Source organism: Rhincodon typus, chromosome 30 (assembly GCF_021869965.1).
Source record: "Rhincodon typus isolate 14 chromosome 30, sRhiTyp1.1, whole genome shotgun sequence".
In the NCBI taxonomy this organism is placed as follows: Eukaryota; Metazoa; Chordata; class Chondrichthyes; order Orectolobiformes; family Rhincodontidae; genus Rhincodon; species Rhincodon typus.
In genome coordinates, this window is record NC_063361.1 from 34,653,306 (window position 1) to 34,666,907 (window position 13,602).

General features: G+C 40.5%; 1 protein-coding gene across 1 annotated transcript in view; it reads left to right on the forward strand.

Annotated features, from left to right (window-relative positions):
* Positions 1 to 574: 574 nt before the first annotated feature.
* Positions 575 to 13,602, forward strand: part of LOC125486553 (tubulin polyglutamylase ttll6-like) — a 32,192-nt gene continuing 19,164 nt past the window's right edge. The window contains exons 1-5 of the mRNA XM_048614427.1: positions 575 to 605; positions 4,840 to 4,958; positions 5,898 to 6,028; positions 8,729 to 8,885; positions 11,178 to 11,321. Coding sequence (XP_048470384.1) covers positions 4,938 to 4,958; positions 5,898 to 6,028; positions 8,729 to 8,885; positions 11,178 to 11,321 — 453 coding nt within the window. The 5' untranslated portion in view covers positions 575 to 605; positions 4,840 to 4,937. The remainder of the gene's footprint in view (positions 606 to 4,839; positions 4,959 to 5,897; positions 6,029 to 8,728; positions 8,886 to 11,177; positions 11,322 to 13,602) is intronic.

The following is a 13,602-nucleotide window of genomic DNA, read 5'->3' on the forward strand; positions in this document are numbered from 1 at the left end:
AGGCAGGAAGTATAGAAGGGGAAAGACAGTGAAAACGGAATGAAAGAGAGAAAAGTGATGAAGAAAAGGAGAGAGAAAAAAGACATGCGTCAAATGGGGTGAGTGAGCAGAGTTACACACCAGAATTCATTCTAGACACAACAGAAACTGTGCTTCAATATGCACCAGTGTTCAGAGTTTTGGACTGTTACATTGCAATTACCAGGTATTTTTTAATTATATACTATTCAAATAAAGATAAAATCAAAAAAACTCCCCTTCTGTTTCAACAACAGAACGGTAATTGTGTACCAGAACAGAATCTAATCTCTCACCTTCTAGTATCCTTTAGAGGAAAGTAGTTTTAAATTATCCCTCCATTCTCCTGTAGTCACCTTGTCAGATGTTGACTCATTCATTACACACTGGAAATTAAAAGAAAACCTGTTTATTTATCTAACATCATTTCAGTGCCCCCAGAATTATGATACTTGAGGGTGGGAGAGAGATAAAGAAGGCAGTTGTCTTTATTGAACCAAAGCTCCTTGTGCATGTGTCTGTCTCTTTGTATTTTTCCTGTTTCAGATGAATATGGATCAATCTTACAAACTGCAAGCAATCCAGTGGTGAGTATCTGCAACTCTAGCCGGCCTTTACTGTGACACCTTCACTTTCCTCCTTCTTGGAAATGCCCAAGCTCCACAATTTCAAATTTGGACCCTGCCCTAATAACTAGGACTTTGCTTTCAAAACAGGCTGTGCTTGCTGACACCAAGGGACATTAACATTAGCAGCAGCATCTTACATAAACATAGCAACAAATGCCAATTAATGATTACATGAAATATTATAGATTATATCAGGTAAGAGAAACAAAGTATTAAAGTAGAGTTCTTTTATTTTTAAAAATCGGCTTAATATTGTGTGCATGTGCAGTTGGCAATCATCAGTGCAGTGATGTCAGCAAACATTGTTCAAAAGAGCCCAACTCAATAAATGTCTTGTAACTCCCTTGACAGCTGGTTGGGTAAATGTCTTTTTCAAAACTAGGTGATGTGCATCTGAAAGCTGTTTTGTTGAATTCAAACCTGTGCTGAATGATCAGGGGAACTGACTGAAGTTGGGTTGGCGGTGCGGCGCTGTTTTAGGTGGAGGTGAAAATTAGAGGTAGGGAACAAAGCTTTACAGAAATTAACTAATGGATAAAAGGCTCCTGGTCATATAAAAATAAATGAGATTCTGTAATGTCTTGCCTCATTCAATAGCATTCTCCTTAAAGCAGTAACACAGATGATAGTGACCAATGGAAACAGATATAAGGTAATTGTCAAAAAGAACATTAGTGAAATGAGAATTTTCCTTTGGTATAGCCATTCATTTCACTCTGGACTCCACTGGCAGTGGAAGTAGATTCATAATAAAAATCTTTGCAATGGAATTTAACAAATATTAAAAGGGAAAAAGGTTTGGACAGCTATGGAAAAGGAGCAGGGAATCCTTCCAAACAGCCAGTTTAGGCTAAATGACCTGCTCCTCCTGGGCTGCACTTTTCAATGATTTCAGATTCCATAAATACAAATTATCCCTCATCAGTGAGCCTAGATGGTAAGTCAGTGGAAGATTGTGTCATGGGCAGGGTCCAGTCAGAGCTGAGTTTCATGCTGCTCTCAATTTATCTCCAAGACATTTCCGAGTTATGAGCTTCTGAACATGAATGAGATTTGTTTGACTCATTCATGATTCCTCTAATCTGCACACATCCCCATACCCCTCTTCCCCCAGTTCAAGAGCAGGAAACTGATTGATTGCATTTCCTGAAGAAGCATCCCGACCCAAAACGTCAATTTTCCTGCTCCTCTGACACTGCCTGGTCTGCTGTGATCCTCCAGCTCTGCACTGTGTTGTAACGGATTGTCCTCCTCCCATTTGCCTCCCAGGATGAGATCAGTTAACTGAACACAGGCCATGGATTAAATAATGAGCATTGTAGGTCCATATGGGGCAAACACTCAATGTCTCTGCATTAAAAATCCATTGAATGTGATGTTTACCCATTTTAAATGCCTGTTCATTGAATGACATAAGCTGGGTAGCATAGAGGTTATGCTGGTGATGTAGTGAGCTGGAGTTGACTTCTGGCTGGGGAGTTCCTGCTCATTCCTGTGGGAAAAATGGACAGCAAGCGCAATCCTGCTCCAGCCAGCTGCCCTGCAGCCATTAGAGGCATGGTTGGGCATTAAATGGCTCAGGGCAAGAATTCTTTCCCCTGCTTTTAGGTTATAAAGTCTTAGTTAAGATGATCCAGTCATAGGCTAGCAATTGTCTGGTTTAACAAGCACCATCGAGTGCAGTGACCACTGTTGAAACTACATCCAATCACCAGCAAAGCCCTGGAGTCAGATGGAAGTTACTCTGGGGTTGGAGGGTTGAGGGGGACGGCAGTGAGTGCTTTCTGCAGTGTCAGTAGAGAAGACTAAGGATGTGTGGGGCCTATGGTGCACATGCCAGAAAACCCAGGCGAGGGCCAGACCTCAGTGAAGGAGAGCGGTGTGGGGGGGGGGGATGCCAATCTCCAACAGCTTCCTGAAAATGTGTTGTAGAGCAGGCGGAAGCCTTTGGTTGGTCATTTCAGTTGGATACTGAAGGGCCTTTATTGGCTCAAAGCCTTGGTGCCTTTCTTGCGACAGGTAAAGTTACTGTGGGTCTGAGGGTAGCAGATGGGAATTGGGAAAAGTGTCCAAGGCATTACGTGCAATTTTATGCCCGTCCCCACCCACTTGCCATCCCACCCCAGGGGTCTGTAGAATTCTGATCGGTAGGTCAGATGTCTAGGATAATAATGTGGAGATTTCAGTTCCAAACCCTTTCAGGCCACTGAGGAACTTAAATTCAAATAAATAACTTAAATACATCTGGACTTAAAATATGGTATCTGTAATGGTGACCATGTAAAATCCATGTGGTTCACTAAGGTCTTTTTAGGGGCGTAATCTGCTATCCTGACTCAATATGGCCAATATGTGATTGTCTTTTAACTGCGTTCTGAAGTGGCCACCGAACCACTCGGTTGTTTCAGTAACATTCTTAAAAGTAATTATGGAAGGGAAATGACGCTGGGCTTGCTGTAGAGACATACAGCATTCAATAAAAAAAATTGACTTTGACTTCTTGTTATTACTGCTTAGTGGCTTTTCCCCATTTCATAATAATTCCACAAAAAATAGCAAAACACTGGCTGCTGGAGATCTATAATAAAAACCAAAAGTGCTGGAGAAACTCGGCAGGTCTGTCAGCATCCATGGAGGGAGGTGGAGTTGAGTCCAAATTTGCTGATGACATCAAGCTGGGTGGGAGGGTGACCGATGAGGTGGATGCAGAGTGTGACTTGGATAGGCTGAGCAAGTGAGCAAATGCATGGCATATGCAAATATGGAAAAATGCGAGCTTATTGAGCTGGGTAGAAAAAACAGCAAGGCCGATTATTATCTGTATGGCTATAAATTGAGAGAGGGGAATGTGCAATGAGACTGGGGTGTCCTTGTACACCAGTCGCTTAAGGTAAGTGTGAGGTGCAGCAGGTGGTGAAGAATACAAATAATACGTTAGCCTTCATAGTGAGAGGATTCGAGTACAGGAGCATGGATGTCTTGCTGCAATTATGCAGAGCCTTGGTGAGACCACACCGAGAATATTGTGTGCAGTTTTGTTCTCCTCATCTAAGGAAAGATGCATTTGCTATTGAGATAATGCAGTGAAGGTTTATTAGACAGATTCCGGTGATGGCTGGGCTAACATATGAGGAGAGATTGAATCGTTAGGATTATATTCACTGGAGTTCAGAATAATGATGGGAGATCTCATGGAAACCTATGAAATTCTAACAGGACTTGGCAGGGTGGATGCTAGAAAGATGTTACCATGGGGGAGTCCAGAACTAGGGGTCACAGTCTAAGGATATGAGATAAACCATTTAAGACTGAGCTGAGGAGAAATTCCTTTACCCAGAGAGTGGTGAGCCCGTGGAATTCACTACCACAGAGAGCAATTGAGACCAAAACGTATGATTTCAAGAAGGAGTTGGCTGTAGCATTTGGGCCAAAGGGATCGAAGGATATGGTGGAAAAGCAGGAGCAAGGTTTTGTGTCAGATGAACAGTTGTGATCATCATGAATTATGGAGCTGACATATGAGGAGAGGTTGAACTGGTTAGGATTACATTCACTGGAGTTCAAAAGAATGATGGAAGATCTCATCAAAGCCTATAAAATTCTAACAGGACTTGGGAGGGTGGAGGCAGGGGTCGAATGACCAACTCCTATTTCCCATGTTTCTGTGTTCAAATTGGACTTGAAACATTAAGTCTGCTTTTCTCTCCACGGGTCCTGCCAGACCTGCTGAGTTTTCTCCATGACTTGCTGTTTTTATTTCACAATGATGCTCCCTTAACTTGCAAATGTGCCACTAAGCATGATAATAAAGCTATTATCTCTTTTCAGTTGGAAGATTGACCAGGTCAGTCTTTCTCCTTTCTCAAAATAGGAAGAAGCAATAAACTTACTAGAGATGTATGAAAAGTTGCTTAAATTACAAGCTATCCTTCGGAAGTTGTTCTATAAGTTACTCACTTCACTTACGGAAAGATTACATGTTGATGCACTTTCAATATTGAGTTCATGGTTTAAGAGCAGGAAAGAACCTTTCTGCCCCACAACATTCTTTGAGATAATGGCTGATCTATATCTTAATTCAATTCTCTTGCTTTGGCTCTATATCCCCTAATACCCTTAACTAACAATAAACTTAACAGTCTTAGATTTAAAGATATTAGTTGATCTGACTTCTGCTTTTTGTTTCTCATAGTTCGTCGTGCAGCCATTCAGTTTGGGTTGAAAGAGGTGGGTGATGACGAAGAATGGACTCTGTTCTGGACTGACTACTCAGTCTCATTGGACAAAGCCATGGAACTAAAACGCTACCAGGTAATTAGCTATCACTAACCTGCCTAGGATAAATAATAATTTTCTCAGTTTCTGTATCAACCAGGGAAAACTCACACATTTATGTAAGGGGATGATTCAGTTGATAAACAGAACAACTGTATAATTTGAGTTGTCAACTGTCAATCTGCTTTGCTTCTTGAGGCAGAATGTAATGGATCCAAATTTCACTCCAGTGTCTTGAGCACACAATCCAAGTGGACACTCCCAATGCTAAAGGCAAGGATTGCGGCATTATTGGAAGTGCTGTGTTTAAACTGAGAAGTTAAACCTAGCCCTAGTCAGATGCATGTAAATGATGAAAGGCACTGTTTAGAGAATAGAGGAGCTGTTCTCCCCAGTGTTATGTTGACTAGTTTATCTTCAACCATCATACCAAATAAGCAGGTTGTATAGTCATAAGAACATTGTTGTTTGTGGGATCTTGTTATACATAAATTGACAGCAGTATTTCCTACGTTATAACAGTGATGGATATTCAATTGGACCACTTTGGGATATGTTTAGCCATAAAAGGTATTACCAAAATAAAAATACTTACCATGGTCTCATGAAAAATCTGGAAGATTCTAATCAGCTGATCTCAGCTACCACACCAGTGGCACTAAGTTAGCTGCAACATCTTTAGATTGAGGTAAACAGGAGAAAACAAAATATTCACACTTGATTGTAATGGACTGGCTTCTGTTGAAAATATGAGGCATTAGTATAGATTGTGAAGCCTCCCATGGTAAATTAATTGCAAGAGACATAGTTGAAGAGTGGAGTCATGCATGAGGTACAAGAGGGCATCCAGTAGCTGTAGGACTGTACGTTCGCATTAGTCAGTGCGTCCAGAAAAGTAAAGGCACAATAAATGACAAGCATTGCTGTACACCTGTGAACAGGCAATAAGAATTGATTGCATTCTTTTTTCTGCAGAAAATTAATCATTTTCCTGGAATGAATGAGATCTGCAGGAAGGATTTGCTGGCTCGCAACTTAAATAGAATGTTAAAGCTTTACCCAAAGGATTACAACATTTTCCCAAAGACATGGTGTCTGCCATCTGAGTAAGTTCATTGAAGGGTCAGGGAAGTGAAGCAACTTCACGACACAGTGAGGATAGACTAAAGCTATACTTATAGGACACAACAAGGAAACAAACATTGGGCAACAGATTGGGTTAGAAACTGGACCTATATCTCTGGAAGTTTAAGTCCAGATAGAATGATGATCTCCTCAGCCTGTGGTAAAGATCCTATATGTTTTAGAAAGTCTGTAAACAAAATATTTGCAACCTTCTTCACAAAGACCATTGGGTATTGATGGAACTGCAAATTGCATTATTACATTGGTGCAATCATATTCCATTCCATGCTTACAGCTAAAGGACGTGGTCCAGAAAACTAGGGGAATTTTACTTACTCCCAGATGTTACTCAGGTGTTGCTTGACAGCACCATTGGGTGCCAGTAGCAGGAAACCTTACATTCCCTCTGGGTATGCTGAGTATCCCTCATCTTAAAAAGTATGGAAAAGATAGACAATTAAGCCCCATTAATCCACTTCACTTTCATCTCTGGGTACTTCCTACTGAATGACATGAGCTTTCCAACCTTTATTAAGCACCATAATACCCAAGGTTTGTAAAATATTCCCAGCTCTGGATCTATTCTCGAATCACACTTAGACAGTTCACAAGGCAAGAGAAGTCATCTTACTTGATAAGTAATTCCCTCCTCATCTCTCACCCTGTGTTTCTCCTATTCATGCTGAATTTTCATGCCCTGTGTTGTCGATTCACCATGCATTGTTTCGGTTTTAAATTAGTTTTAAGTAGTTCGTGAGCATTAGCTGCAAATTCACCTGTATCCCTATAAATGGATGCAGACTGAAACTGTGTACATTGCGTTAGGAGGTGTATGCTTATAGTTGTTAACTCCAAAAATAAATATTTATAAAATTGCTTAAAGACTGGCTTCAGTTCTATACTTTACCCGCCTTTTGGAATATAGCAACACCCCGCCTTTAATTTCTCTTTAGTTAAAAATGAATTGTACCTCACACTTCTTAGACATCTAGTCCCATTGCAGTAAAATCAAAACAGCCGCTCTTTCCAATTCATATTTTAACAAGCCCTCAAAATTGTTGTACTCTTGGATTTTCCATTCTCCCATGATCTGTAGGGTTTTGACTCCTTCTCTAAACCCTCTCTTTCCTCCTTTTAGGCTGCTTCTTAAAACCCACCTCTTTGATTAAACTTTAGTTTGTCATGATATTGCCTTTTGCTGATGTCCAATTTTGTTTGATAAGGCTCTTGCAGAGTACTTTGCAACATTTTATTATGTTATTCTATGTGTGAATTGAAGTTGTTGTTTTAAAGCTAAGCTTGGAACAATGTAACTACACTCTAGTTTAACTAACCTTAGCTGCTCTCTTCCCATCCCTTGTGATTGAATTTATACCTTCCAGAGATCAGTGGGGTTACTTTGATTTTCAGTAGAGATGTAAACTATTTGTCCTTTCAGGTATCAACATTTAAAGTTTAGAGTCAAATCTTCTGTAAATGTTCAGAGTGTCTACTAAGACCATCAAGAGAAACAGCAAATGGACTATTTTACAGCAGTCTATTTGCTTAGCTAATAGCAAAGCAAAAAAAAAACTGTTCACAGGCAGATGTCCAATATCTATTTTTTAACCCCAGCAGAATGCAGTGTGATGAGCACCAGAAAGTGAAACAACAGTCCTGAAGTGTTGGCAAACAAATAGAGTTGGGAGGGGTTATCTTGCATAGATTCCCTTTCTTTTTACATAGAAACATAGAAAATACAATTATCTGCAACAGATCCTTCTGGGCACAAATAGGACTTAGCTGTCATCCACTTGAATCCTGCCGAACCCTCCAGTGATGAAAATGGTCATCTTCTCCCCAACGACAAACAATAACAAAAAATCTATGGTGCAGAAGGCCATTTGGTTCACCGTGTCTGCAGTAGCAAAGGAAGAACCGTCCAGCCTAATCCTACTCTGGGTCATTGCTCATTGTTTTAAAGGTTGTGGCACTCGCAGTGCCTAGCCAAGTATTTGTAAGTGCGATGAAGGCTTCTACTGTGGCTACCATGTCAGACAGTGAGTTTCAAACCCTCATCATTAACCTACAAAAAAAATCCAGGCTGACAATTCCAGTGCTGAGCTGAAATGGTGCTGCATTGTCAGGACTTCCATCTCTCATGTCATTTTAATTTGAGGCCCTGTTTTCTCAAATGAGCTTAGAGATCCCACAGATACTTTTCTTTATTTCAAAATATACATGATTCGTAAAAACTATCCTATTGTGTATATAATATATACACACACATACAGAGTCACGAATGCAGTTCTGTTCCGTATAGTACCATATCAAAGATACACGCAAATGTTGGAGTTTGACTCTGTCCGAACAAACCAAAGGCATCTTTTACTTGAACCAGACTATGTTTGCATGCATTTGAGGCATCAGGATGGTCCAATAACTGAATGGACCCCCTACAGATACTAATGTGAACAAAAGTGCTGAAGTAATCATCGCCTGATGAGAGTCCCATCATTTCCTTGCTGTGCACAGCTTACCTCCACATTTCCTATGTGAATAACAGTGACTACAATCTAGCAGTGCTTGATTGGCTGTCAAGTGTTTTTGGATATCCTAAGTTTGTAAAACACATTGTAGAGATGCAATATTTTTTATTTTGTGTTGTTCTCTATTTCATCTGAACATGCTTCTTTCTACAGTTATCATGAGTTTATGGCCTATAGCAGAGCAAGGAAATCGAAGACCTTCATTTGCAAACCAGATTCTGAATGTCAGGGGCGTGGGATTTTCTTAACCAGAAACACGAGTGAAGTTAAACCAGGGGAAGACATGGTTTGCCAGGTTTACATTCCAAAGGTATCTTGCTATGCACACCACTAGTTCCCATTATATTTGCGTTAATCTACGAACATTCATAAAGGAGAATTCTTAACTGAATGGCATTGATTATATTTAATTATTCTTTCATTGGATGCCGGTGTCACTGGCAAGGTCAAGGTTTGTTACCCACCTGTAATTGCCCTTGAACTGAGTGTCTTGCTAAGCCATTTGAGAGGGTGGTTAAAAGTCAACCACATCTTCTGTGAGTTTTGAGTCAAATGTGGGCCAGACTGGGCAACAATATTATCCCAAAAGGATTATATTATTAAAGGAGATGGGTTTTTGCAGCAATCAATGACAGTTAACACAGTTCTGATCACTGAGACCAGCTAATGATTTATTAGCTGAATTTCTATTTCTCCAGCTACTGCATTGAGATTTGAACCTGTTCTCAGTGCCTTTGCCTGGGCCTCTGAATATGAATGCAGTGACATCACCACTATATCACCATCGTGAAGGAAGAACACTATAAATTTATTTAAAAAGATTTGAAAAAGTCTTGATATGGATTTTAATGGCTTAGCACTATTATTGACTGAATCTTAAAGGACATGGCTGCTAGACTGTCTCTGAGAGAGATGGAAAGGGCACACATGTGTAAAAATCTACTTGACCTTCACCTCATCACCATACTTATTGCAGATGCTTCTGTCCATGACCAAATCAGTAACAGTGACCACTTCACAGTTCTTGTGAAGACAAAATCCCAACTTCACATTGAAGGTACCCTCCTTCATGTTGTGGTCCACTAATACTGCGCAAGATGAGATAAATTTCAAGCAGATTTAGTAATTTAAACCAGGCATCCATGAAGGACAGCAGCAGAATTCTATTCAAACAGAATCTGTAACTTCATGGTCTGGCATATCACCCACCCCCCTCTACAGTTACTACCAACCATGGAGTTCAAGGCTGGTTCAAAGAACTCCTATCAGTTGACTCTCAATCATCAGTAAATGATGGAAAAAACCATCACCAGCAGCACTTGCTTAGCAATAACCTGCTCACTGAAATTTAGTTTGGGTTTCTCCAGGGCCATTTATCTCCTGACCTCATTATAGAATTGGTCCAAACATGGGTAAAGAGAGGTGAAATTCAGGAGGAAGGTGAGAGTGATTCTCTGCTTGTTGAAATCCTGCCTAACACAAAGGAAGTTGGTTATTGTTAGAGGCCAAGCATTACCGTCCCTGGATATCACTGTAGTAATTCTTCAGGGTCAAGTTAGATATTTTCCATCAAACTTCTGACATACCTCTGAAGCAGGCAGGTCTTGAGCCTGGACCTTCTGGGCCAGAGGTAGCGATTCTACCATTGTGCCACAAGAACCCGCTCAGGATCAGGCTAGTGTACTTTGCTCACCCATCTTCAGCTGCTTCATCATTAACCTTTCCTTCATCATAAGGCCAGAACTGGAAATGTTCGCTGATGACTGCATACTGTTCAGCTCAATTTGTGACTCCTCTGATAGTGAAACAGTCCATGTCCAAATGCAGCAAGACTTGGACAATATCCAGTGGTGAAATTCGATCTGATTTGACAGTAATTTTAAAACTAAAACACATTAACAAATCTAGGAAATGAGGTCATTGAATTCAAACCAGGATGGCTCAGCCTGTGTGGTTGAATAGCCAGACTCTGTTTGGTGCCCAGGCCTCGCCTGAAAGGATAGCATCCCTTTGTGACATATCCCCGTGCACTCAGTGCATGCACGTAAGAGGACAAGAGCAAGAGGGAAGGTAGGTTATTGACATTAGTGTGGCTGACACTGTCCCATATATTAATGGATTGAACCTTATTTTAACTGTTCAGCCTGTGTCACTTAAGGGACATCTATTGTCTGTTACTTCTAAAATAGCCAGTGGCTAACTGAATCTGGGAGTCTCCTGTCCCCTTTTTTTGGTGACCATATGCACTATGCCCATTGGATCCCTCGGGGTGGGGATTATGATCATCAGCACCACACAATCTTCCACCACCATCAACCACATTCCATCTCTCCCAAGTAGTTCCATGGTTAAAGTGTCCTTTGTCTTACTTTATAAGTGTCGATCACTTTGGCACAATGCAGATACAGTAGCCAATGTTCTCTCTAAGATGCAAAGATGTGTCCCAGCTCTGCATTAGTCTGGAATGTCCAGTGGCAGTTCAACAAAGCAATTGTGTGCATTAGATAAAAATGAGAAGGAATATTGACCATGTATTCATTGCTTTTAAAAAGCCAAGAGTAATGGTTTAGCTGTTACTGTACACTATCTACTTTCTATGCAGCCATTCATCTTGGATGGGTTCAAGTTTGACCTCAGACTCTACGTCTTAATTACTTCCTGTGACCCTCTCCGGATATATTTCTACGATGAGGGCCTGATCCGTTTTGCCACCACAAAGTATTCTGAACCTACAGACAGGAATGTAGTAAGTAAATCTGTTGGCTTATTGCTTAAAGCTACAAGGCATTGAAGTGGAGTTAGCTTGCTTTAAAATAAATATAGTTGGTCATTTTCCCAAGGGGATGATTTTAAACAAATTTGTCATGCAGCAAACTCAGGAGTTCTGGTGATATGTTGACTTTTCACCTCCAAAAAGGCTGAGAAACAGCAAATAGGAACAGGAGTAGGCCATTTGACCCATCAAGCCAGCTCCATCATTCAATATGATCATGGATGATCCTTTATCTCAACCCCATATTCCTACTTTCTCCCCACTCTTTAAATACCCAGTAGCCTAGAGAAGTGTATCTATTTGTTAACTATATAAGTGATGTCAACATTTTCACTGCCATCTGAGTAATCTCAGTCCAAAATGGCATACTGTGTATGCTGAGCCTATGGCTTCTTATTCTGGAACCCCAGGCCAGGGGAAAGAATATCCCTGTCTCCAGTCCATCTAGCACTGTTAAAATTTTGATCCATTTATTACTGTCACATGTACCGAGGTACAGTGAAAAGTGTTATCCTAAATGCTTTATAGGCAGATCATACTATACAAGTGCATCAGGGTAACAGAACAGAGTACAGGATACAATTTTACAGCTGCTGAGAACATGTAAGAGGTCCATTCAAAAGTGTGGGATCCATTCTCATTGTTGTTAACTCCAGTGAATAATGTCCCAGTTGACCTAATCTCACTTCAGATGATAAACTACCCTCCCAAAAATCAGTCTGCCAGCCTTTGCTGCACTCCCTCTAAGGCAAGTATATTGTTTCTTCATTTAGGTGACCAAAACTGCAAGCAATACTCAAAGGTGACAGACTTCCTTACTCCTGCACTCAACCCTTTTGCAATTAAGTCCAATCTACATTTGCCTTCCTAACTGCTTGCTGGACCTGCACGCTACCTTTCAGTGACTGGTATCGAAAGAAACCCAGGACGCTGTTTGGACATCAACATTTTGTGATCTATAACCCTTTAAATAATACTCTGTCATTCTGTTTTTCCAACTGAAATGGGAAATTTCTCACTTAACCACGTTACGCTGCATCTGCCTTATGTTTGCTCACTCATTCAACTTTCTAAAAGGAACTGGAGTTTCTTTACATCACGTTTACCACTTTCAATCTCACCTCTTTTTGCGTCATCACCAAGCTTGGAAATATTACGTTAAATTCCTTCATCCAAATCTTTGATGTATATTGTGAAAAGCTGGGGCCCAAGTACCAATCCTTGCTGTATCCTAGTAGTCACTACCTTCCTCTCCAAAAATGATCCATTTATTCCTACTCTCTGTTTCCCATCTGCTAACCAGTTCTCAATCCATTCTAGCATATTACTGCTAGTCTCATGTGCTATGATTTTGCATAATAATCTCTTTTATATTGGTATTTGATTAAATGATATCTGAAAATTCAAATGCACCACAACAGCTGGCTCTCCCTGATCTACTCTAGTAGTGATATCCTTAAAAAGTTACAGAAATTTGTAAAACATGCTTTCCCGTTCATCAATTCATTTTGACTTTGTATAATCTGATTGATATTTTCTAAATATCTTGCTGTTGCATCCTTTAATTTAGACTTTAGTAATTCCTGGTTTTCCCCCGTTCTTTTTTAAATAGTGGTGTTATGTTTTCTGCACTTCAATCTGCCAAGACTTTTCCAGAATCTGTAATACAGAGTTTTGGAAAATGACAACCAACACTTCCTGTATTTCTATGACCACCCTTTTTACCCCGATTTGTGGATTGCCTGGCCCAGGGGAGGCGATGGCCGAGTGGTATTATCGCTGGATTGTTAATCCAGAAACCAGATAAGGTTCTGGGGACTGGGGTTCGAATCTTGCCATGGCAGATGATGGAATTTGATTTCAATAAATATCAGGAATTAAGAGTCTAATGATGACTATGAATCGATTGCAAATTGTTAGGAAAAACCCATCTCGTTCACTAATGTCCTTTAAGGAAGGAAACTGCCATCTTTACCTGGTCTGGCCTATATGTGACTCCAGATCCACAGCAAAGTGGTTGACTCTTAACTGTCCTCTGGGCAATTAGGGATGGGCAATAAATGCTGCCCAGCCAGCGACCCCCTCTTCCTGTGAATGAATAAAGAAAAAAAAAGGGGATTCAACAGCTTTCAATCCCATTTAATTTCATAGAACATAGAACATTACAGCGCAGTACAGGCCCTTCGGCCCTCGATGTTGCGCCGACCTGTGAAACCAATCTGAAGCCCATCTAACCTAAACTATTCCATTATCA